A 24,939-nucleotide genomic window follows, 5' to 3' on the forward strand; every position below is an offset into this window, starting at 1 on the left:
CCTCCTTTCCCTCCTTTCCCTCCTTTCCTTTCCCCTCTTTCCCCTCCCCTCCTCCTCCATTCCTCTCCATTCCTCCTCCTCCATTCCTCCTCCATTCCTCCTCCTCCATTCCTCCATTCCTCCTCCATTCCTCCTCCATTCCTCCTCCCCTCCTCCCTTCCTTTCCCCTCTTTCCCCTCTTTCCCCTCTTTCCCCTTTCCCTCCTTTCCCCTCTTTCCCCTCTTTCCCCCCTTTCCCCTTTCCCCTTTCCCCTTTCCCTCCTCTCCCTCCCTTCCTTCCTTTCCATTTTTTCCTCTCCATTCCTCCTCTCCCTCCCTTCCTTCCTTTCCATTTCTTGCATCAGACATTAAATTTCTTCTTGATGGTGTTGATGTCGATGTTGAATCTGTCGCCATGGATTCCATCAAAACACGAATACAGAGACAACCCAAACTTTTGAGAGTTGGGCCAATTATCAATCATTCAACAATGTGGTCAGTATTTTCATCCTTGTTGAATAAAAGGAACACCAAGAAATGAGAGGAACTGGACCGTCGATGGCCACTCCTATAGACAAAGGGTTCTGGCGTGGTCTATAGAAAAAAAAAGAAAAAAAAACATTAACATTAAGTTGGTTCAGTTTTGTGCAGAGATAATAAAACATACATTTGATAATAAAATATTAAAACATAGAAAGAGATAAAAAGACATGAAATATTTGTATGCTTTTGTATGAAAGCAATGTTTTGAAAAAATATATAAAAGTAAATAATATTGTGTCACACTCCACAAGTTCAAGAGGGTGTGAAAAATTTTAAATTATTTAAATTTTTGTTGTTGTCTCTACCTATTTTAACAAACATAAACACAACAAAAAAGAAAGAACATTTTCTCTGTGTTTAGTCGATTCATCAAAAGCAAACGAAGAAAAGAATCATACAGCAAACAAAAAGTAGTAGAACCTCAACAAAACAACAACATCTTCATCATCATCATCATCATCATCATCATCATCATCATCATCATCATCATCATCATCATCATCATCATCATCATAGATAGATCCTCTCTTCCTTTCCTCTTTTGGTCAATATAGATACATAGATACATAGATATAATATAGATAATATACATATATATATAGAATGTTCAAGTTAACATCAAATACAACTACTAGTAGCAGCGGCGGCGGCGGTCAAGCTTCAACACCAGATAGACCTCTTACCGAGGCGTCGCTTCGACAATTGCGATACCAACGTGAACGATACTGGAGTGAAAAGGGCATACAAGCATGGATCGACAGATTATACGAAGAAGCCGATGTATATATAAGGTTACAAAAAGAAAAGGAAGAGGCTGAAGCAGCTGCAAACGCATCTGGCAACATTGAATCATCATCATCAGATACATCGACTACTACCACTACCAATAATAACATTACGACTGAAGATCGCAGTAATATTATCGAATACAATAATACTGACAAAAATGTAAATAGTAAAGCTCATATGGATATTGATAATCAATAATATTAATAGTAGTAATAGTAGTATTGATAGATAGATAGAAATAGTTAATAACAAAACAAAACAAAACAACATCACGTGCGGGGAATTGAAACTTTATAATATACAACTTGGGAAATAATTCAAACAAAACAAATAAACAAATAATAATATTAATTAATAATAATAATAGTAATAGTCACATACAACAACAATAATAAAAAGAAAAAAGAATTTTTAAACTTTGTTGTTGTTGTTGTTGAATGGGTAGACATGTCTACGCAAACAAAACATACAGACAGACAAAAACAAAAAGAATAGCAACAATATACTATTAACAATAATAATACTGGAATTTGATCCATCATCAAATTGTCTGTCAAATTTTTTTACAAGATCAAAATAATTAATTAATGATTAATTATTGATTAAATAAATCACAATAAAAAACAAGTAATTAATTACCTATCTATCTATCTATTTTAAATGATCTTTTTATTATTGTTATTATTATTATTATTATTTCTACCATAGGATTAATCAAGATCCAAGCTATACATTACTTTAAGTAAATACGTGTTTGATTGTGTGTGTGAGTAGTTTGTTTTTAATGATTATTATTAATATTATTAATATTAGATTGAAAGGATGATGCCTCATTTAATGCTATTGATGATAATGCATCCAATGATTTCGATTGTTGAAAATTATTATTATTATTATTATTATTAATATTGTTGTTGATGTTTTCCATATCCAGAGATGAATCATGACTTGATTTTAAAACTTTTTGTTGTGAAAAGTGAGGTGAAATTGAAGATGAATTGTTGTTGTTGTTGGATTGAGAAAAAATATTTTTTACTATAGTCGATGATGATGAACCTTGTTTTCTTTTTAAATTTTGTTGTGGTTGTTGAAGATTATTATTATTATTATTAATAAATGGTGGCAGTGGATTTTGAATATTAGTTGGTTGTTGTGGTTTGAAATTATTATTATTTTGAATTCGGGTTGATTTAAAATTTGCCATACTTGTAGGAGATGGTGGTCTTGATCCTGAAAATTTAATAGATGTAGTAGTTGTTGGATCCATAGTTTGTTTGGTTGTAGTGGTAGGATCAGGAGGAGAGTTTAAAATAGTCGTAGGAGCAATTGAAAAAAACATATCTTCATCCATATTGTCATTGTTGAAAGGTTTGGAATCATTCAATATACAATTGATTGAATTATCTTTTGGTTCAGTTACCATAATCTTTTCCTTGTTTACAATGTTTGCATATCTAATACCACAAGCATTACAAAGAGATTTACAGCCATCAGGACCTCTTCTCCATTGAGATGTTCTAGTTTCACCACAAGCACGACACATTAAAATATCCAAAACGGGAGCTGGTGCTCTTGGTCTTCTCTTTTTCTTTACATTTCCATCATTTGGTTGTTGAACGAGATTCCCAGATGTTGGACTTGTAGATGTTGTAGATGTCATTGCAAAAGAAGAAGAAGAAGAGGAAATCAAAGGAGTTGGTGAGGAATTACCTTGTTGATATCCACCTGGATCAGAATTTTCATCTTCATAATCATCATTAATTGGACTATTATCTTGTTGTTGATGTTGGTCTTGTTGTTGATGATGTTGGATTTTAGAGGATGTAGGGGAAATTGGATTTGATGATTTATTCTCCAATATACTTGTTGGAATAAGAATTGGTTGAACATTATTATATTTAATATTTGGTTGATTTAAAGTTGGATCTGGAAGAGGTTCATTTTTACCAACAATAAATGATGTTGGAACTATTGAACTTTGTGATCGATATATTGGAATTAGATTGGATTTTTGAACAAAGTGTTGAAATGTCAATTGTTGAGGTTAATATCAATAGTTGATTTAATAATTCATGTGACCTATTATTATTATTATTTCAATCGTTTGGGTCATCTGATTTACTAGTATTGGCATATTTTGAAAAAAGTAATTGATGGTTGACTTTTATCGATTTGAATTTTATCAATCAATTGTTGTAATGGAGATTGTTGTTGATTTAAATTTTTAGTTATAAACTCTATCAATAACAACAAGATAAAAGATAATTCAAACAAATCATAAAAGTTTATAGGTTGTTGTTGTTGTATTTGTTTGATTTCAGATAGAATTGAAAATATATCACTGGAACAGCTTCCAGTTGGTATTCTATCCAATATTGATGATATTCCTATATAAATATCCTCGCTGGATAGTTTAATCTAAAAAAATTGATTAAATAAATGTACATTAGTTATATTTTGGAAAAAGTTGAGTTGAGTTGAGAGGTAAAAAAAAAAAAATCCAATTTTGGATCTCCACGCCCATCAAATTTGGAGGTGAACTTTTTCATGAGTATTATTATTGCGATGAGAGAATGATGATGACCACATTGTTTTAAAGGTGTATATACTTGTTCTTCTTACCTTTTTTAGACATGACAAGACATTTGCACCAAGAGTAAGACCAGTTTCATTGGAACTAGCAATATGATGACTTGTTTGTGAAAGAGTTGAGATTGGTAAAATTGGTAGATCTGAAGAGGTGGTCGAGAATGGAGAAAATGATAAAGAAGTAGGGTCTAAGTTTTTAATTCTATTGTCACTGTTGGAAATCCCTTCTTTAGAAAGGGACTCTTTCATCTCCATAATACTTTGTGTTTTATCTACTCTATACTTGTCTTCTCTTTCTCTCTCCCAATCTCTCTATCTCTTAAGCCTTATCTTTTTTTACTTTTTTTTACAAATTTGATCGAGTTGCTATTGAATAATGAAAAGGTTTAAATGAAAAAAAGTCCTCTCTCTCTCTTTAATTTGATTGATTATATAAATTGTTGACTAGTAGTTGATGTTCAAAAACAAAAAGGTGTAAAGAATTAAAAAGATGTGGTTGGGGGTGGTGTCTACATCAAAGGTGTTGAGTTGAGCTTTGTGTGATGGTTTGAGAAAAAAAAAAAATGTTGATAACAATATCTCTCGAATTAACTCTTTTTTTTTTTTTTTTCTTTTATCTAATACGATCTAAATAATGATAATGATGTCAGTGTCTTTGTCAAAGGTTGAAACTTGTTGAAAATATGGTTGGTTGTTGATTTTTTTTTTTAATCTGGTATTTGGAAATCCCTCCTCTTTGAGATGCAGTGAAATATTATATTGTATTTGTTGTTTGCGGTTTGTTGAATCGTTGGTAATGGATGGATGTTCAAAATCTTGTCAACCTTGACCCAAGTTCCACAGACTTTTTGTTTTTTTTTTTGTTGAAATCGCTCGTCGTCAGTTGATGATGATCTTGGCAAGATCAAAGATATAAAAGATAAAAAAAGTGAGGATGGTCAAAAGTGCGGAGAAGACCTAGGTCGTTTGACGACAAAAAGTAGATTGAACAAAGAAAACTGATTTGTCTTTTCAATGTCTTTTTGTTTGTTTCTATCTCTCTTTCTTTCTTTCTTTCTTTCTGTCTCTCTCTTTTAAATAAAGTTTTGTTGTTTGTTGAGTGGAATTGGTTCCCAAATGGTGATTAAACTCAATTCTCGTTCATAGTCTATGTTGTGTTGAGGAGGAACTTGCTATGTTTGTCTATGTACTGTTGTTTTCAAACGTTTCAAAACAAGATGTAAAGTCGAAAATTGAATCTTAATCAAAAAAGTAATAAATCGCCCTGACGCGACAAGGGATTCCATTTGAGAGACAACACTCATTAAGTACGTAAAAGCCATTGCTCACTTGGGCCACACCAATTAAAAGGGGGCCAAAGTCTCTCCCTAATCTCTTTGTAGGACAAAATTGGTACAAGAGGGTGGGTTTTTAAAAGAATATCTGGGTCGACTCAATGTGAGTCAGGGAGGGGCGGGTCCCGGGTTTGTCACGAAAATCGTCGAGAAAAAAAAAAAAAAAACCAAAATTCTTTTGTCGGGGGGTGGTGGTAACCGAAAAGTTGAGGATGTTTGCACCACCCTAAAGGTTGGGGGGGCGTCGGTCTCGAGACATCAAGCGCAAAGGGTTTAGGCTTGGTAACCAACACCCACAAAATGTCGTCAAATTGAATTGCAAAAGGAGATTGCTTAGAAGCAATCTGATATTTTATAGTAAGATAAAGACGAGTCTTGATCCAATATGCACATCATAATTATGTTTTTTGTCGTCGTTGTCGTTGTTGTCGACGGGTTGAACGAAGAAAAGTCAGAGTTTGTAGTGTTTGAAAATGAAAAGGTTAAACCTTTGTCTTGCATTCCAGCAGCAGCAGGGGGTGGTATCAGTGTACCAGCTGCACTGGTCGTTGAGTTGTTGTTGTCGACAACAACAGTACTAGTGATGGTGTCTTGGTGGTGGTATTCAGTGGTGGCTATTGATTTTGGTTTGTGTGGAGCTGGCCCTTTGCGGGCTTCTTTTTCTTGATTGATATTATTGGTAAGCGAGTTTGTGAACGGAACTAGTGCAGCTCCTGTAGTCATCAAGGCCGTCACAAAAGAAAGAGGCAAATAGGAGCACGAAAAACTATTGTTACTGATCGATGTGTGCAATTGGGAGCTTTTATCCCCACCATCACCACTGCGAGTGTCTTTTGGTTTATGAAAAGATTGTACTATTGAGTCAAATCTAGATAAATATTATAAAAAAATTAGATAAAAAAGAATCGATTAGCAGCCAAAGAGTGATCGGTAGAGTCATCGAGAGGTGAACAAAGTCTTTCAAATAAGACGATCATCGTTTTTTTTTTTTGTGAGATGATGGATTGGGAAACGTTCTAGACGATAAACAAATTTCCGACCAAAGACTATTATCCAAAAATAGAAATTTGTCGAGGTAAAGGATGAATGTAATAAATATTTCTTACTTTTCAAAGCTCCAATTCTCTGTTATTAAAAATGGTAATATAATATGTTTATCTTTTTTCTACAAAAAAAAAGAAAAGAGTGTTATAAAAAAGACAATTAAGATTTCTTTAGGTATCGGGTGGTATATTTACATTTTCTAAATCTGTTCCTTTTAAAATTAATATATTATCTTTTTTACTATTACTATTACTATTGTTTATATCTTTATTTTGGTCAAAGGGTAGATGAAAAACTTGAAAATTCAAATCAAACCATTTCTTTACAATCTTGAGATCTACATAGACCTGATAAGCTAAATGAATCTTATCAATTGAACATTCATTATTATATTTCTTTACTAATGATTCTATTGATATAATATCATTACTACTAATATTACTATTATTACTAATGTTACTACTAATACTTATATTATCTACTTGTTTATTCATTTTCTAGTTTTATTTATGATAAAAATAAAAATGACAAAAGGATCGATCATCATAGCTTCTTGTTTATCCCTTCTTCCCAAAAAAGGTAATAAAATATTTTTATTTATTGAAAAAAGTTTTATTTTTATATATAAAATATAAATCATTCATTAGTACTAACAAACAAACACTTAAACCAACTACATATTTTATTTTTATTATAACTATTATTAGTAAACTACAAAATAATATCAAAAATCGAATCGAATCATTTTTTTTTTATTTTTAATTTTTTTTTTTTTTAGTTGTCTTGTTGTCCTCTTGCATTGTCATCTTTGTGAAGAGCTCATTTCTTCTATTTAATTTAAAAAAAAAAACTTGAAAGATGACCTCCTCCTCCTCTTCAAAGTTGAAGAGTTTGATTGGTTCTTCTTCTTCTAGTTATTCTAATTATATAATATTTGTATCATTATTTATTATATGTATTATATCAATCAATATGATGGAAGTAGCCCAAGCAGTAGATGCTAGCAAGTTCAAGACATGTAATGACTTGTCATTCTGTCGTCGTAATAGAAACCTCGACACTGCAGCACACAAATACAGAGTGGTGGACGGCACGTTGACTGTCACAGCCGCCGGTATTGTACAGGGTGACGTTGTCGACCAGTCGACAGTCGATCTCTACCCCGAGCACGTCTTGCGTCTCGAGATTATGGCCGTCAAGGGTTCAAACATTGTACGTATGCGTGTCAATGAAAAGAACCCATTGCCCAACAAAAAGAGATACCAAGTACAAGACGTCCTATTAGAGACGATCGAGTACGAGCCATTCAGCGCATCGTCCATCAAACAAATCCACACTGACAAGCAACTTGGCCAATACGTCGATTTGGCATTTGGTGTCAATGCAAAGGCCCGTCTATACCTCTCTCCCATCCGTCTCGATGTCTTTGTCGACGGTCGTCTAGCAATTGTTGCAAACTCTAAAAACCTCTTCAACTTTGAACATATGCGTACTCGTCCACTTCCTCCTCAACCAATCCCAAATCCAAATCCAATGCAAAACCCTTCAATTGAAGGAGTTGATCAAGTTGAACAAATCGAACAACAAGTAGAACAACCAACAACAACAACAATAGTTGAAGATGGTACTTGGGAAGAAAAATTCAAAGAACATCATGACTCTAAACCACATGGTCCAATGTCTATTGGTTTAGATATTAGTTTTATTGGTACAACCAATGTTTATGGTATTCCAGAGCATTCGACTGCTCTTTCTTTAAGATCAACAAAGTATGTAGAAAAAATAGATAAAAAAAAAACATTTATATTTACTTCTTTTATTTATTTGTTTTTAAAGAGGAGAAAATATAAATGAAGGACCATATAGATTATATAATTTAGATGTATTTGAATTTGAATTGGACAAGACAACAGCATTGTATGGTTCAATTCCATTTATGATTTCACACGATCAACAAAAGACTGTTGGTGTATTATGGTTGAATGCAGCAGAGACATTTATTGATATTTCTGACGGCAAGTATGAAGATGGACAACCAACCAAGGACACCCACTGGATCAGTGAGACTGGTGTGATGGACGTGTTCTTTTTGGTCGGTCCCTCGGTTGCCGAGTTTTACAAGCAGTATGCCGTGTTGACAGGTACCACTGCGTTGCCCCAACTCTTTGCGTTGGCATACCACCAATGTCGTTGGAATTACCGTGACGAGGCCGATGTCAAGGCTGTCGACCAGGGATTCGACGACAATAGCATTCCATACGATGTCTTGTGGTTGGATATCGAGCACACTGACGGCAAGCGATACTTTACCTGGGACAAGTCCAACTTCCCCACACCAGAAGAGATGCAGCGTCGTCTGGCCGACAAGAAGCGCAAGATGGTGACGATTGTCGATCCACACATCAAGCGTGACTCTAATTACTACATCCACAGCGAGGCCACCTCCAAGGGCTACTATGTCAAGAACAAGGATGGCAACGACTATGAAGGTTGGTGCTGGCCTGGTTCGTCGAGCTATTTGGACTTTACCAACAAGGAGGTGCGTGACTGGTGGGCACAACAGTTTGCATACGACAAGTACCAAGGATCGACCAACTCGTTGTACATTTGGAACGATATGAATGAACCATCCGTATTCAACGGTCCAGAAGTATCGATGCACAAGGACGCCCTTCACGGCGGCGGTGTTGAGCATCGTGACGTCCACAATCTCTACGGATACTACTATCATATGGCTACCACCCAAGGTATCATTGAGCGTAACGCAGACAAGAACGACCGTCCGTTTGTACTGTCACGTGCATTCTTTGCCGGTACACAACGTATCGGTGCCATTTGGACCGGTGATAATGCCGGTCAATGGAGTCATCTCGAGTCGGCACAGCCAATGCTCTTGTCACTCGCCGTTGCCGGTCTCTCGTTTACAGGTGCCGACGTTGGCGGTTTCTTTGGTAACCCCGATGGTGAGCTCATGACTAGATGGTTCCAAGCGGGTGCGTTCCAGCCCTTCTTCCGAGGTCACGCTCATCTCGATGCCAAGCGTCGTGAACCCTGGTTGTTTGGCGAGCCATACACCTCGGCCATCCGCGATGCCATCGTCAAGCGTTACACATATCTACCTCTCTGGTACACACTCTTCCACGAGAACAGTCTCACCGGTTTACCCGTCATGCGTCCACTATGGGTCGAGTTCCCCACCCAACAATCACTCTTTGCCGTAGACAATGAGTTTATGGTCGGTTCATCACTCCTTGTTCGTCCCGTCACCCAAGCTGGCCAATCCTCGGTCAAGGTCGTCTTGCCAGGCACTGAAAACAAGCAAACTTGGTTTGACATTGACTCTGACAAGAAATATTTCGCATCTGAAGCTGGCGTGCAAGTTGATACTCCACTCGACAAGATGCCAGTCTACCAAAAGGGTGGTTCTATCGTACCCCGCAAGGAACGTCAACGTCGTTCATCCCCTCAGATGAAGGCTGACCCCTACACACTCCGTATCGCCTTGTCCGACGACCAAAAGGCATCGGGTACACTCTACACTGACGATGAGTCATCATTCAACTATCAAAAGGGTGATTACAGCTATCGTCAATTTGAGTTTGCCGCCAACCAATTGACCAACACCAACCTCGCACCACGTTCAACCTACCAACCAAACAACACCATCGAACGTATCGTCATTGTTGGTCTCAAACAAAAACCTTCCTCCATCACAGTAAACAATCAACCATTAACCTTTGAATATGAAAAGGATCTTGAAAGATTAACAATTAGAAAACCAGATCTTCAAATTAAAAATGATTGGTCAATTAAATTAAACTAAAAAAGAAATTAATAATAAAAGAAGAAGAATATATATATATAAACAAAAAAAAAAAAAAGAAAAGGAGATATTATTCCAATTAATTTCCTCCTCAGTAACCAAAGGTTTTTGATCGTTCACGTCAAAGATTTATTATTATTATTGATAAACATAGATTAAAGAGATATATATATTTATATATATAGGTTAGATGTTTAATATTTATATAACAAGGAATATACATAAATACATTAATATAATAGATCATGCAAATTTAAAATTAGTTTCTAAACAGTGGTATCATTCACTAAACTCTAATCATCAATGGTTAATCTATATCTTGAATGAATTGAAACAAGATGATCAGGAAGAACAAGAAGAGTCATCATCATTATCATTATCATTCCCAAGAGTAAATATTAAATTTACAATTCAAGATGATGTATCATGTGGATTTAAAGATGGCTACTTTAAACAACTTTATATCAATCTTTTTGGATCAAGATATCAATCAAGATTATTATTTATCAAATTATTAAATTCTTCAAAAGAATATAATGAAATGATGATGATGGTTCAAGGTGGAGGAGATAATAATAATAATAATAATATATTATTAGATTTCTATAGACTTCAAAGTCAAAGATCATCTATTATTATTGATGCTTTAAATACTCAATTCTACTATCCATTGGTAGAATCAAAAGTGATTGTACCAATCAAGACAATACTATTTACTCCAAGATTTATAGAGGGTAATCAAAAGACGATTAAATCTCTACAACAATCAACAGAGGTAAAAGGATTGGTCATGTTGGAACATGATTTCTATTCATTTACTACATCTGGTACAATCGATGGTGTCTACCAACCAAAAGATACAATGTCTACAAAGAATCCATCTAGTATGTCAACTCGTGTACGACTAGTCATTCATAACCCTCATCAACGTCAACAACCACCACAAACGTTATTGTCACTCCGATTCCTAGAGATGAATTATAGTTATGAATTCTTGGCGTTTCTCATTCACTATGGCTTCTGTTCTTGTTGTTTTCAAGATGCACCTCATCAAAACACTTTGATTCCAGATAAACACAATATCCTAAATGTGTATCTTCAATTCAACCTGCTCGATGTGTTTAATCGTAGTCATCCAGTGACATGTCTCACAGTCCTAGAGGGTCGGTACCACAACACCTCTCAGGAGGATTTCAAGGATAACCAAGATGACGACACCTACTACAAGATAAGATATGGTAACTTTCTTCTTGCCAAATTGTCCAGACGTGATATCGATCAAGCTGCATCATTTATCGATATTCCAAGTTGGCAACTACTCGAGATCATCGGTCAATATGATCAAGCCATCTTTAGAGATCACAACTTTTATAATTGTTCAAAAAATATTCCAAGATTAAAACAACAACAAGATGATAAGGATTCTTTTAACAATCAGCCATCTCCATCCAACTTATCATTTTCTCCTGTTCAACCATCACTTTATAAATATTTATTGGATTTTAATTGTAAATTAAATACTTGGTTATTATTGGTAAGAAAAAAAAGAAAAAAGAAACAAATAATTAAATATTAACTTTTTCTTTTCTTTTAAATATTTAAATTAGAATGAAAATAATGCAAGTAAAGAAATGAAAGAAATTTATATGAATTTATGGAGTAATAATTTAATTAGATATATTGGTTTAAAGAATTCAACATTCAAGTCTAGTAGTAGCGGTAGCGGTGGTGGATCTTTATCTGGATATGGAAATCCAAAAAGAGTTCGTTGTCAATTTGTGATACATCCTCCTGGTCAACCAGTTGACTACTTGGTGATTTTTGTCGTCTCGACTAAAAAGCTTATAAGTCTGACCGTTGAACACTCCATACCCTATCAAACAGATGTCTTGGTAAGAGAGACCTATTTTGACAAGGAACTAGCTCCAACTGAATTTAAACTTGCTATGGAACCTTTCAACAAGGCCTTGGTAGACATTTTCAAATTCCAAAATCTATCAACCATTGATTTTATTAAATTCCTATTACATCTATCAAATGCATCATCATTTTTAAAGGTTCAATCCTATACTAGTGATTTTGTAACTTTGGCAATTTCAAATGTTTAAATTAATTCAAAAAAAAACATGGATGGAAATAAATAAATATTTGTTGTATTGTCACAAATATTCCAGTTGATAGTGGTGGTGTACACAGAGTTGTTCCTTGTTTTTTTAAAGAATGTGGTGATTAAAATTTTATTTAACGTCAGTGGTTTGAACGACCGTATTTTCCACGCGTTTACTAGAAGAGTGTCTATTTTTGTTTTCCATCTCTCTCAGTTATCAATCAATTTTATTTATTTACATTTAGAGAAAATAGAGAAAATGCAAAAGGAAGAAGACAAGGATGAAATTCAATTTCAATTTAAAAGGTTGATGATTGCTTCAAGTTTAGGTGATATAGATTCGGTATACGATATATTAAATCTATATTGTACATCTAGATGTCATCATACCAACAATAATGCACAATTGGTGTTGATAGATCAAGCAGATTCTTCAAATAATGGTCAAAATAGATATTGTACTTGTATAAAGGAATTGATTAATAGAGTTGATCAGGATGATCAAGATGGAATGACATGTTTACATTTAGCATCTCAAAATCATCATAATCAAGTTGTAAAATTATTATTGAAATATGTATCAGATATAAATGTATGTTTGTTTTTAAAATATAACAATATTCTATAATTGATTTAAGACTGATTCATGTTAATATTATTAAAATTTAGGTAATTAATAATCAAGGACAAACAGCATTACATTTGGCAATGAATATGGATAGAGATATTTGTGGAGCAGAGAATTTGGAATTGATACAATTGTTGGTGATCAATGGTGCCGATGTTTCAATGTTGGATGGATTTGGAAATACCCCTGTATATTATGCGTCAAGAAATGGTAGAATTCAAATCATTCAATGGTTATTAACAAATCAATTAAATCATTCAATTAATCTTGATGTATTTAATAATCAAAATATAAATAATGTAAATAATAATAATAATCATTATCAAGGGTCATCATCATTAGTTTATTACCCATTAAAATATATATTATCCGTATCATATCCATTATTATCAATTGTATCAGATGTCATATGTTGTTTGCCTGCAATTAGTACATCTACTACAACAACCACTTTAAACAATAATAATAATAATAATAATATAAATGGACCAATACCAATTTATCATCCAGAAAATACATTAACCATAACTAGTGGTGGAGGTCAAGATAGATCTATTATGGATTCGTCAACTTTGACGAGTAGATTTCGATGACATGTTGAAATAAATAGAAAATGTTGTTGTTGATTATTATTTATTATTTCAATCACTATCGCTTTCTTCATCGTCACTCTTTTCTCTTCTTCTTCTATCGAATCTTCCACCTTCGTTGCCGCCACTACTATTAAAAGTGATGGTTGAGCTACTATTTCTGCTTGGTTTACGAGTATCCATATCAACAGGGGTTTCTCCATCCTCCAAATCACTTAGATCATCCCTTGATATGTTTGTAGAGGTTGTCGTGGTAGTGGTCGAAGTGGATGGAGTAAAGGTAGAAGCATTTGTTGAACTACTACTACTATAGTCAACCTCTGAATAATTTCTTTTATCTCTTGATATTGATATTTTTTCCTCTTGATGTTGAACTTGTTTTTTTTCTCCTTCTTTTTCTTCATTGTCTTGGTATTTCCTTCTTGAGTTGTTGTTATCATCGTTATGATGGTGACGATCACGATCATCTCTATTATCACGTCTATCTCTATTATTATAACCTCCTCCATAATGATCTCTATCTCTTTCTCCTCGACCATCTCTGTCTCGATAATTTCCACCATCTCTGTCTCTATCCCTATTATAATTATCTCTATCTCTATAATGTCCACCATCTCTATCTCTATCTCTATAACTTTCTCTATCTCTACTATAGTTTCCACCTTCTCTATTTGGATTATATTTGACAGCACCTCTTCCTTTGAATGTTTTACCCTCACCAATTACGCCATTGCCTCCTCCAGGTGTAAAAGTTAGTACTTCAGTAGTTTTAGGAATATATCTATCTCTTAGCTTATCGACTGATGGACTTCTTGAACGATCTCTTTTACCGTCGTTCCTCTTGTCACCACTTCTTTCCTTTTCTCTTCCTCTTGATTTCTTTTTCTTTCTATCATCTTCAGAATCACTACTACTGCTGCCTGTCGAATCGTCACTATCTCTTGATTTCTTTTTCTTTCTCTTTTTATCCTTTTTCTCTCTTCTTTTTCTTTCTCTTTCCTTTCTTTTCTCCTTTCTTTTCTTTCTTTCCTCTTCTGAATCTGATGAAGAAGAAGAATCACTATCGCTATCACTATCAGATGATGATGAAGATACATCTTTTGATTTTTTAGGTTCAACAACTAACAAAATTAATTTGATTGATTAGAATTAACGATACATTATGTTATATATGTGATGGGTAATTATAATTACTTGATTTCTTTAAAACCAATTCTCCACAATGACCAATCTTTACTTCGGCATATGGTTTATCATTTTGATCGACTAGGACAGTATTTAAAATATCCAATACTTGTTTTCCACTAATCACTTTACCAAATACAACATGTTTACTAAAGTATATAGATAGATGAATATATTAGTGTTCATTATTATTATTCTTATTACTTTATCTTGTTTGTTTGTTTGTTTTACATACCCATCTAAATGAGGAGTTGGTACAGTTGTTATAAAGAATTGTGAACCATTTGTGTTTGGACCGGCATTGGCCATACTCAATAGGTATGGTTCAGTATGTTTATATTTAAAGTTCTCATCTTCGAATCGTCTACCGTAGATTGATTCACCACCAGTACCATTCTTGTTACCAAAGTCACCACCTTGTACCATAAAGTCTTTGATGATTCTATGAAATGGTGATCCTTTATAATGCAATCTAAGGTTAGTCTTTTCAGACAACCCCTTCTCTCCAGTACACAATGCTCTAAAGTTCTCTGCTGTCTTTGGTACTACATCTGCATATAATTCAAATATTACTCTACCAACTAAAGAAGAAGAAAAGAGATAGTGATGATGATGAAGAAGAAGTAGGTTTGAACAAACAAACAAATAGATTAGTAACAGATTGATTAAATGATCATAATGAAGAAATGAATGATAACATACTCGCTTTTCCATCGATTTCTATATCAAAGAAAGTTCTTGGGTTTACCATTCTTTTGATTCTTTAAATGAACAATCCAAAATGACCAATTAAGTTCACACCATCTCTCATTCGTATTGCTTCCTCTAAAAAACTTTTTTTTTTATATACTAATTTTTGGTAAATTCATAAAGTATAATAAAAGTCTAATATTCAATGTTAATATTATATTGTATTGTATTAAATTTAAAACTTCATCATCATTATCATCATAAATTTTGGTAATTATTGGTATGAATCAAAAGATAATATTTATTTAAAAATATTAATATTCTCTTTTTCTTTTTTTCATCAAAGAAATTATTTCAAATATTGGAAATGTTTCCTCATCGATTAAACAAGGAAATCATATTGTAACATTTGGATCAAACCATCTAGGTGATTCCAATTTTAATAGTACTGTTGCATTGAGATCAACCTCTTCTACAAGAGGAATGACTGGTTTTATGAATGCATTTGGAGTTGGTATCCAAATTTTGGGAATTGTATTCAATATGATTGGCTCACCATAAATAAATAAATAAATATTAAATAATAATAATATAAATTAATAATAATTGAATAAATCAATCCAACTATCATCTATTCGTTGTAATATGTTAATATTTTATTTATATCAATCGGTCGATATATATATATACTATTATTATATTCTATTTTTTTGTTTTTATGGCTTTGGTACAACATCATGCCAATCTAAAACAGATTTAACTGGAGCAGCAGTTTCAATTCTATTTAATAAATCAACTGGATCGTCAGAGAATACAATGCTAGTGACAAATCTTTCGTCGATGAATCCCTTCTTTGAGGCATCCTCTAAAAACAATTTTAAGTGGTCATAGTATCCATTAATATTTAAAATACCAACTGGCTTGGCATGAATACCAAGTTGAATCCATGTTAAACATTCGAATAATTCATCTAAACCAAAATAAATAAATAAATATTAGTATTAGTCTGACTGATTGAAAACAATTATATTTTGATTGTTTGATTGTTCTCGTCACTTACCAAAAGTACCAAAACCACCTGGAAGAGCGATAAAAGCATTAGACAACTTATACATGAGATTCTTTCTAGTATGCATATCTTCGACAAACTCTACTTCGCCTACAGTGACACCAGACACTTCACGTTGTGAGAGAGCGTGGGGAATGATACCCTTGACGGAAGCACCACCGTTAAAGACGGCGTGTGAGATGGCACCCATCAAACCGACGTTTCCACCACCATAGACAAGACCGTAGCCACGCTTGGCCATCTCTTGTCCGAGTTGTTCAGTCTTTGTTACAAACAATGGGTCTGTACCTGTTCTAGATCCACAAAAAATACAAATGTTTTTAATATCTTGATTGCTGATCATCTTTTATAATTGTAATAGTAATAATAAAGTAAGTAAATAAATAAATAAATGTAGGTTGTACAATAGATATAGATAAATCTAAAATGAATAATAATGATTCAAACGAAACAAGTTTTTCAATTTCGTCCCCGTCCCGTATCGTTCAAGATTTTTTTAATAATTAGTGTCTAAAAGTCAGATTTGATAAAAAATAAAGTATTCCTAGTTTCTTTTTAATCTTTGTTAAAACATTCACCAAATATAAAAAGAAGATGAACCCTCTACAAACATTCCTACAAACATGTTTATGTGTGACAAATTTAATTTTAATAATAAAATATAAATATTTTTATTGATATTGAAAGAATCGTCTCGGTCTCCATTAATAATAATAATAATAATAATAGATTATTAATTTATTTAAAAATCCTCATCTACATCAAGATCTTTGAAATACTAGTATGTGATTAAATTAAATTAAATACATTGTATTTAAATATTTAATAATAAAATGTCTTTTGAAATTCATCCAGCAAGTTGCAGCTGCACCGTCACCAAAAAAAAAGACAGAAGATGAAAGTTTTATTTCATTTTTTGAACCTCCCCACAACATTAATTTATTTATATTATTTATTTGTATTTTTAAGAGACACACTACTACTTCTACTACTCACACTAAAGATATAGAGTTGTACAACATCACAACAACTTCACTTCAACTACAACTACTATATTTATTTATTCTACACATATATATATATAATATACTTTAAGAAATATGTCGACTACAGATAGCGATACACCAATCAACATAAAGGTTGTAGTGTTTGGTGAAGATGTACCATTGTCAATGACAATGATGCCAAAAGACGATGTGATGGCACTTAAAAAGAAGTTACAGGAAGAGTATGTCACGCATCCTGAACCATCGACACAGAAGCTCATCTTTTCGGGCAGATGTCTTGAAAACAACCAACAACTCAAAGAAGTCTTTAAACAAAGAGACGCTGAACTTCCACAGATCATACATTTGGTCATTCGAAAACCATTCTCCATGTCTGTCTCCAATTCCGTTTGCAATACACCATTATTCAAACCAACAGAGTATCCTGAAACTCTTGTAAATAATTTTAATCGTCAAAATAATCAAAATAACAATAATAATAATAATAGTAATGAAACTACCAATGGAATATCACCAATGACATTATCAAGAGCTTCAACACCTCCTCCTGCTCCTTCTTCTTCTTCATCATCTTCTTCTTCTATGCTTCCTCCACCAGCTCCATCAGTCACATCAACCTCATTTACTTCATCAAGATTACCAAATGTCATTGTACCTATCCCTACGACAAATACTCTTCCTGCTACATTTAACTTTTTATCTCCTCCTCAACAAAACCAGAATATATTCTCTCCAATCAATAATAATAATAATAATACTAATAATAATAATAATAATAATAATAATAACAATAATATTGGATTAAATAATAATAATAATAACAAACAACAACAACAACCATATCCATTCTCTTTCTATGGACCATCTCCTCAATCTTGGTATTCACCATATATTAATGTAAGTAAAGTTAGTTGTTATCTCTTGCTTTGTATTTTTATTTAATAATAACCTAAAATCAATTTATTCTATTTATATAGTCAATGAATAATAATAATATACAACAAGATCAACATTTTAACACTGCATTATTACAAATGATGTTTCAAATGCAAACTCAAATTCAAACAATGCAATTACAAATATCAAATAATCAAAATAATATTAATGGCGATCCAGCAATCATTCAAGATAATTTTGCACCTGGATTGGGTGCGAATGTTATACATCAAAGACCAGTAGCAGCAGCACAACAACAACCTGCAAATGGTGCAGCACCAGCTGTCGCACAACCAATAAGAAGAAGAAGAAGAATCGATGCAGCAACCATTATTGCATTTGTATTTAATAATGCCTTAAAACTTATACTGTTTTATCTTCTTGTTCGAGTTGGATCACTTGAACGTATTGCGACCATTTTAGGAATAATCGTTCTCTATTTTATAATTAGTAGACTATCATCTGCTAGACCTCAAATTAGACCCCAAACTCCTCCTCCTCCTATTCCTCAAAATGGTGAAAATCAACAAAATCAACAAAATAATAATAATCCTGCTGCCGCAGTTACTGGGCAACAACAACAACAACAACAAGGTGGACTATGGTTTGAGGTCTCCCAATTCTTTACAATTTTAATAATGTCAATGGTACCTCATTATGTACCTCCACCTCAACCAGCAGCAGCTGTAGTAGCACCAGTAGCAGAAGTTGTTGAACAACCTGTAGAACCTGTTGTTGCAGAAGATAATAATATTAACGACGACGACGAAGTTGATAATCTTGGCAATAACGATACAACAACCCCAAATACTGATATTAACGTTCATCATAATAATAATAATGACAATGACGAAAATGATGTCAATCACAACAACAGACTCCCTTTGGTTGTAGAACCCATTGCTGCAAATGAGTTGTAAAAAGGTCGGAAACGTGCATTGTGTCAAAAAAAAACAGTCAGACTTATCCTCAAGACACCCCCAGTGCCCTGAGGCCACCAAACATTGTTACACAATAAACACACGTTGAAAACGAACGGAGTTAAAAAACTCTCATCTTGGATATTTTGGATTTTCATTGTCCCAGTGCAAACGAAATTCGAGCGAAAAATGTTTTTTTTAGTTTTTTGTCACAACAACCTCTGTTTTTTTCTACTGTTTTGTTGTTGGTACCCTCAACAACCCCATCCATTTATTAAACAACGACGTAGTACCGTGTAATAATATCATACAAAAAAACAATCATATTATACCTTTTTTAAAAACAAGTAACAGACAGATAGAGTTAGAGTTGATAGTACTATAGTTAACTACTACTATTATATATCACCCAAATACCCATTTTATTTAAAGGTTTTGTGCTGTACCTTTCCTCTTGAAACAGTGACCCTCTCATCTTCATCATCCTCTTCATCCCCTTCCTTAGTAGCAACCAATTAACCAATTAACCAAGTAATCAGAAAAAAGAGTCATCCCTCCTTTCCTTTGTAGTATTAGTATTAGCAGTACCATCAACAACACAACAATCAACTTATTATTATTATTAGTTTAAAAAAAAGGTTAGTATTTATCTTTTAAAAACTATTATTTGTATCCGTCGACAAAAAATAATCAATCAGATGATCAATCTCGGGCAAAGACTATCTTTAGGCTCATGAGCCTTCACCCCCCCCTATTTTTGTGTGTGTTTTAAAAAAAAAATAACAATAATTATTCAAAAAGTAACAATAATTATTCAAAGCCCCCCTTTTATTACATCTATATTATCTCTCTCTCTCTACTTTGTCACTTTTACTCTGTTGTTCTCAAAGTACACATAGGGGAATGAGATCTATCTTTTTAATGTTCGATCTACAAAACGTTGTCATGATCGCGAACCACTTTTATGAATATCTAATGTTTTATGGGCAGGGCAGCAGCTCTGCTGAAAAACAGATATTAATTAATTGACGGTTCTGTTGTGTCTGCACACCCACATCCACCATCGTTGGATTTGATTTTTAATTTTTTCCCACCACACGATGCTCTGTCCCACACTGTTTCATTCATTATTATTATTATCTAACAACACCAAACAAACAAAATACCACACAATACAACAATACAACAGTTGTTGTATACTTTTTACTAGTCTATCAGATAACAAAGCATTCATCCATCCTGTCTACCTTAATAATAATAATAATAACCAGGATCGCTCGGCTAGCCAACAACACACAAACACACATCCCTTCCAACAACACAGTGTATTGTTGAACAAAACACTAACTGCTTGATCAAAAGGGGATTAAATTGTTGTTGTTGTTGGGAATACCGTCAATTAGTCAATCAGTCAAACTCAACTAAACACTCAACTACTATAGAGCATAGATCAAAGATCATTTATATGTGATTGAAATTAATTAATCAACTGAAAAGGGTATGATAAACAAAGATATTATACAATACCTCTTCCACTCTCTGCTCTCCCCTCTTTTCTATTCTATTCCATTTTCACACAACAATGACGGTGATTTGGGGGTTTCAATCAACCAAAAGAAGTGTCTTTTTTAAGGATCTATTACTGGTACCCCGACTGGATTTGCGGTTTAAACAGTGTGTGTTGTTGTTAATTAATTAACAACACTCACACACATACACATATTTATGTTACCCCCTTCACCTCCTTTCCTTTTTGTTTAAACTTTTTCATCATCATCGTTCATCTATCCTATCATCACATCTTCCTTAATATTATTTTTATACTACACATCAATCAAATCAATCAAACAAACAATCAAACAATCAATCAATCAAACAATCAAACAATCAATCAGCAAACAGAGCAGTATTGGAAACATCATCAATAGTCAAAGACACATACCCAACAGTAGGGACAGGGTACAGACAGACAACAAGATAGTTAGATATCCAAGGGTTTGGGTGACATGACAATACCGTTGCAGTTCACTCACACCCACACACTAAACTGGACTGACTGAGAAGGAAAAAATAATATTATATGTACATATAAAGAAGACACACCCTACCCCACACATATACACACACACTGTTTAAACATAATATTGCCATCTCATCTCGTTGTTGTTGTTGTTGTTGTAGTAGTAGGAGGTTGATTTTCAAACAATTGAGAAGCACAAAATGATATTGAAGGGTAGTCAAACAATCAAACAACAACAACAACATCCTCTACTCAAACTACTTTGTTCATCCTTCTTAGCTTTGCTTGTTGTTGATTTCGATTTAACCTACAAAAAAAGAAAACCAACCAAACCAAAGAGGAAGGAAGGAAACAAGCACAGCAAAACAAAGCAGCAGCTGTAGCATTGACGAGAGTGCTATGCATATTGCACTCAAAAAGTGCATCTATTTAATATTGTGTATAATTGCATTTTCAACAATTTATATCTTTTATTTATCTTGTTCCATCCACTCCATCTATCATCCATTCACCCAACTTACTATCCTCCCTATTATAATATTTCCATTTGATAGATATCTATCAAACTAGCTAGCCAAAAGCTTTTCATCACCCATTGTGTATATTTATTATATTATATTTAATTTGTACTTCACTTTTTTTTTTGTTTTTTTTGGTTTAAAAAAAAGATTGATCTCTATACTTTGTTGATTATGTACATAATCTTCCGATATCATGGTACCATTTATAAAAGTTTTAAAAAACTTTATATTAATCCACCCCTTTGATTCCCCTCCCCTCTTCCCCTCTTCTCCTCTCCCCTTCCTCTTTTAATTTATAGCATATATCATAATTATTTATCTCGCCCGCTCTTTTTTTTTCTTTCAAGATGACGGACCAACAAAAATTACAACAACAAATTATCAACGAGGTTAATAATTTGATGGTGATGGACTATGAAATAGTACAGGCCAAGACCAATGAACCCGTCTCGGTACAATATTTTTGTAACCGAGATTGTGAGCCCCTTTATTTCCCCGATCGAACACTAGCCACACTGCTCCAAGTCAACCTGTCCACTCTGAGAGGACGTTTCAACCGTTTGACCAAAAAATATTCTGGCATCCGTGTTTTGATCTCTGAAAAATCCAAAGCTCGTCTTACCAATTACCAATTTGTTTCTTGTCAACCAAATAACAACAATAACAATAACTCAAATACAACATCACCATCATCATCATCGTCGTCTTCATCACAGACACGAAACTCACCATCACCACCATCGACAGTACCACCATCACCTCCATTACAATCGGTTGTCATTGCCGGCGCCAATGCAAATTACCCTGGTGGAGATGAATCGGGAGCCTCGTCGTTACATGGTTTGGTTGCGCTCAATCATATCGATCTCGTCAACCACGCCCTCAGCGAATGGATAGCACTTAACCACGAACGTCTTGGAACTGCCATCCGTGACATTGAGATTAATCTCAGTCGTGCCAAGCTCTCTTACATTCGTCACAACGACATTATCACACTCTTGCCTAAAAAGTACGAGTGTCCTTCCCCTTCTTCATCTCCCCCAACCTCACCTTCGCATTATTCCGTTAATCCCTACAACCAACAACAACAACAACAAATTCGTCAATCCAATTATTCATCTTCTGTTCCTCAACAACAATTTAATATTGGATCAAGTCCATCAATCAATCAATTTAGATCTCCGTCTTCATCGTCATCCAATAACAATAACAATCATAATAATAATACTTCACAACATACATCAAATTATATTATGAATTCTGGTTTAAATTATTGTAAGTACACAAAAAATATTTTTCATGTCTTGGGAAAAATATTAACTTACACCACTCTGCTTTTTCTTCTAGTGATGAATTGTAGTGCAGTAGAAAGTTTTAGACTTGGATCAAATTATGAAAATGGGCATGGTGGATCACCATGTTCGTCAACGAGTACCCAGTCACCTTTGACATCACCAAGTGAAGATGACTATAGTCTAAAGTATTCCAGTTCCTCATCTCAATTGTTGACAACACCCAACCCACATAAAAGAATTGGTGGTAGTAGTAGTGGTGGTTTGGATTATCCTAACCTTAATCCATTCCCATCACACAATCATAATCACAGCCACCACCACAGCCACCACAACAACAACCATCAACCTCTTCAATCAATTCAACAAACCTTTTCCCCTCACCACCACCACCACAACCACCAATCACAACCACATGATTACTTATATCACGTAGAACAAGAACACCAAAGATCATTGTCAACCAAGAAACAAAAGCAACAACACAACTTGTCTGTCATCCCCCCCTCTCCATCCCTCCTAACCTCAACCTCTGCATGTTCGACCCCCACCTCACCTCCCTCCTCCTCAACCCTCCCCAACAACAACAACAAAAGTACTGGGTTACTTTCCCCTTTTGGCGGATTACCTCCTTTGACTTCATCGTCGTCGATGACATCACCATCGTCATCATCGTCATCGTCAGTGATGAATCTTCAAAAATTCCATCTATTTAGTCTTGGAAATCCTACCATGAGTACCAACAACCCAATCATTGTCGATTGTTCCTACGAGAATGAAACCACTGGAATCAAGAAAAAGATTGACCTCAACAACTTTTCTGGATTCCCCAGCCTCTTTAAGTTCCTCGAGTCCTCCTTTGCATCGGCCCTACAAAAGCCACTTGGAGACTCGTTTGATATCTTTTGGAGTGATATTGCTGGCAATGGTTCCATCCGTCAGAGAATCGACAAACAACGCGATGATTTGGATTGGAATGATTTCTTAATCAATGTCCGTGAGATTATTATCAAACAACGTTCAACCTCTTTGGCGGTATCAACAACAACTACATTGTCGCCATTATTGGCTGCTGCAGTTGCCACCAATACCCCATCCCCTCTCAAATGTTCACCCCTCTTGCCCTATTGTCCACCTCTTTCCACTACCAACCAACATGTTATGGCCGTCCAAAGCTTGTTAAGTTAAGATTCAACTTTTCAAAATACTATTGGACTAGTAGTAATATTGGTTAACCGTGGAAATTTGTGATAGATAGAAATAGAGAGAAAGAAATAGAGATAGAACTGAATGATAAATAACAAAATGTCACACAACAACATCAAGAACCCTTCCCTTCCTTCCATCACCTCCTCCCCCCCCTTTTTTTTTAAAAACAACCAAAACAAACAATAATAATAATCAAAAAACAACCAAACAACCCAAACACAACCCTATAGCAAACAACAACAAACAGAAGTTTATAGTACATGATTCAAGGTTTTGTTTACAATTAGTACACAAATATGGATATGTATCTTATAATAAGGATTTCATAATAAATAATTATGTTTCTTTTCTTTGTCGCTTTCCAAAACAAACAAAAAACCAAAACCAAAAACCAAAACCAATCTATCCCAAACAAGGATCCTCGTCTTCTTTTATTATTTACTTTTTTTATTAGTAGTGCAGTTGATGTTTAGAAAGCCGAGACAGCAGGATAAAATGGAATGTTCCATATTCTAATTTTAATTTATTTTTTAATAGCTAGATTATTTATTGTCCTTAAGAGTCCACTGCCAGTATCAGTTTAAAGCAATCATAATTTGGAATTATTTATTAGTTGTAATGATTCAAATCTATTTAAGAATATATTTTGATTATTAAATAATTCC

The 24,939-nt window shown here is 33.9% G+C and overlaps 13 protein-coding genes across 13 annotated transcripts in view; 7 read left to right on the forward strand and 6 right to left on the reverse strand.

The window, feature by feature from the left end:
* DFA_07030 (uncharacterized protein) overlaps nucleotides 1-395 on the reverse strand; it is a gene marked incomplete at both ends in the record, with an annotated part of 3,430 nt that extends 3,035 nt beyond the window's left edge. The window contains one exon of the mRNA XM_004366849.1: nucleotides 339-395. Coding sequence (XP_004366906.1) covers nucleotides 339-395 — 57 coding nt within the window. The remainder of the gene's footprint in view (nucleotides 1-338) is intronic.
* Nucleotides 396-688: 293 nt separating this feature from the next.
* On the forward strand, nucleotides 689-1,037 carry DFA_07032 (uncharacterized protein; the record flags this gene model as incomplete). Its single annotated transcript, XM_004366850.1, has 2 exons — nucleotides 689-709; nucleotides 939-1,037. 2 exons carry the CDS (start codon nucleotides 689-691, stop codon nucleotides 1,035-1,037), a joined length of 120 nt encoding a protein of 39 aa, XP_004366907.1.
* Nucleotides 1,038-1,124: 87 nt separating this feature from the next.
* On the forward strand, nucleotides 1,125-1,508 carry DFA_07033 (uncharacterized protein; the record flags this gene model as incomplete). Its single annotated transcript, XM_004366851.1, has 1 exon — nucleotides 1,125-1,508. One exon carries the CDS (start codon nucleotides 1,125-1,127, stop codon nucleotides 1,506-1,508), a length of 384 nt encoding a protein of 127 aa, XP_004366908.1.
* Nucleotides 1,509-2,091: 583 nt separating this feature from the next.
* DFA_07034 (GATA-binding transcription factor) lies at nucleotides 2,092-4,154 on the reverse strand (the record flags this gene model as incomplete). Its single annotated transcript, XM_004366852.1, has 2 exons — nucleotides 2,092-3,278; nucleotides 3,920-4,154. 2 exons carry the CDS (start codon nucleotides 4,152-4,154, stop codon nucleotides 2,092-2,094), a joined length of 1,422 nt encoding a protein of 473 aa, XP_004366909.1.
* A 1,412-nt stretch (nucleotides 4,155-5,566) lies between these two features.
* Nucleotides 5,567-6,771, reverse strand: DFA_07035 (uncharacterized protein; the record flags this gene model as incomplete). Its single annotated transcript, XM_004366853.1, has 3 exons — nucleotides 5,567-6,101; nucleotides 6,340-6,398; nucleotides 6,472-6,771. 3 exons carry the CDS (start codon nucleotides 6,769-6,771, stop codon nucleotides 5,567-5,569), a joined length of 894 nt encoding a protein of 297 aa, XP_004366910.1.
* Nucleotides 6,772-7,252: 481 nt separating this feature from the next.
* On the forward strand, nucleotides 7,253-10,100 carry modA (alpha-glucosidase II; the record flags this gene model as incomplete). The annotated part of the gene is made up of 2 exons (XM_004366854.1): nucleotides 7,253-8,046; nucleotides 8,114-10,100. 2 exons carry the CDS (start codon nucleotides 7,253-7,255, stop codon nucleotides 10,098-10,100), a joined length of 2,781 nt encoding a protein of 926 aa, XP_004366911.1.
* Nucleotides 10,101-10,290: 190 nt separating this feature from the next.
* Nucleotides 10,291-13,291, forward strand: DFA_07037 (uncharacterized protein; the record flags this gene model as incomplete). The annotated part of the gene is made up of 5 exons (XM_004366855.1): nucleotides 10,291-11,634; nucleotides 11,708-12,202; nucleotides 12,320-12,799; nucleotides 12,877-13,134; nucleotides 13,238-13,291. 5 exons carry the CDS (start codon nucleotides 10,291-10,293, stop codon nucleotides 13,289-13,291), a joined length of 2,631 nt encoding a protein of 876 aa, XP_004366912.1.
* Nucleotides 13,292-13,476: 185 nt separating this feature from the next.
* DFA_07038 (Cyclophilin) lies at nucleotides 13,477-15,361 on the reverse strand (the record flags this gene model as incomplete). Its single annotated transcript, XM_004366856.1, has 4 exons — nucleotides 13,477-14,546; nucleotides 14,620-14,759; nucleotides 14,846-15,191; nucleotides 15,313-15,361. The coding sequence occupies 4 exons, from the start codon at nucleotides 15,359-15,361 to the stop codon at nucleotides 13,477-13,479; spliced, it is 1,605 nt and encodes a 534-aa protein (XP_004366913.1).
* A 144-nt stretch (nucleotides 15,362-15,505) lies between these two features.
* On the forward strand, nucleotides 15,506-15,861 carry DFA_07039 (uncharacterized protein; the record flags this gene model as incomplete). Its single annotated transcript, XM_004366857.1, has 2 exons — nucleotides 15,506-15,570; nucleotides 15,747-15,861. 2 exons carry the CDS (start codon nucleotides 15,506-15,508, stop codon nucleotides 15,859-15,861), a joined length of 180 nt encoding a protein of 59 aa, XP_004366914.1.
* A 155-nt stretch (nucleotides 15,862-16,016) lies between these two features.
* DFA_07040 (uncharacterized protein) lies at nucleotides 16,017-16,712 on the reverse strand (the record flags this gene model as incomplete). The annotated part of the gene is made up of 3 exons (XM_004366858.1): nucleotides 16,017-16,165; nucleotides 16,214-16,270; nucleotides 16,361-16,712. The coding sequence occupies 3 exons, from the start codon at nucleotides 16,710-16,712 to the stop codon at nucleotides 16,017-16,019; spliced, it is 558 nt and encodes a 185-aa protein (XP_004366915.1).
* Nucleotides 16,713-17,202: 490 nt separating this feature from the next.
* On the forward strand, nucleotides 17,203-19,889 carry DFA_07041 (uncharacterized protein; the record flags this gene model as incomplete). The annotated part of the gene is made up of 5 exons (XM_004366859.1): nucleotides 17,203-17,223; nucleotides 17,339-17,382; nucleotides 17,466-18,273; nucleotides 18,354-19,228; nucleotides 19,859-19,889. 5 exons carry the CDS (start codon nucleotides 17,203-17,205, stop codon nucleotides 19,887-19,889), a joined length of 1,779 nt encoding a protein of 592 aa, XP_004366916.1.
* A 573-nt stretch (nucleotides 19,890-20,462) lies between these two features.
* Nucleotides 20,463-21,968, reverse strand: DFA_07042 (uncharacterized protein; the record flags this gene model as incomplete). The annotated part of the gene is made up of 4 exons (XM_004366860.1): nucleotides 20,463-20,479; nucleotides 21,514-21,559; nucleotides 21,586-21,677; nucleotides 21,935-21,968. 4 exons carry the CDS (start codon nucleotides 21,966-21,968, stop codon nucleotides 20,463-20,465), a joined length of 189 nt encoding a protein of 62 aa, XP_004366917.1.
* A 152-nt stretch (nucleotides 21,969-22,120) lies between these two features.
* Nucleotides 22,121-24,858, forward strand: DFA_07043 (Putative nuclease; the record flags this gene model as incomplete). The annotated part of the gene is made up of 4 exons (XM_004366861.1): nucleotides 22,121-23,048; nucleotides 23,121-23,556; nucleotides 23,782-24,239; nucleotides 24,812-24,858. 4 exons carry the CDS (start codon nucleotides 22,121-22,123, stop codon nucleotides 24,856-24,858), a joined length of 1,869 nt encoding a protein of 622 aa, XP_004366918.1.
* Nucleotides 24,859-24,939: the final 81 nt, after the last annotated feature.

This window comes from Cavenderia fasciculata (assembly GCF_000203815.1).
Source record: "Cavenderia fasciculata unplaced genomic scaffold Scf_ET2XIPL01CNAVH-3, whole genome shotgun sequence".
NCBI lineage: Eukaryota > Evosea > Eumycetozoa > Acytosteliales > Cavenderiaceae > Cavenderia > Cavenderia fasciculata.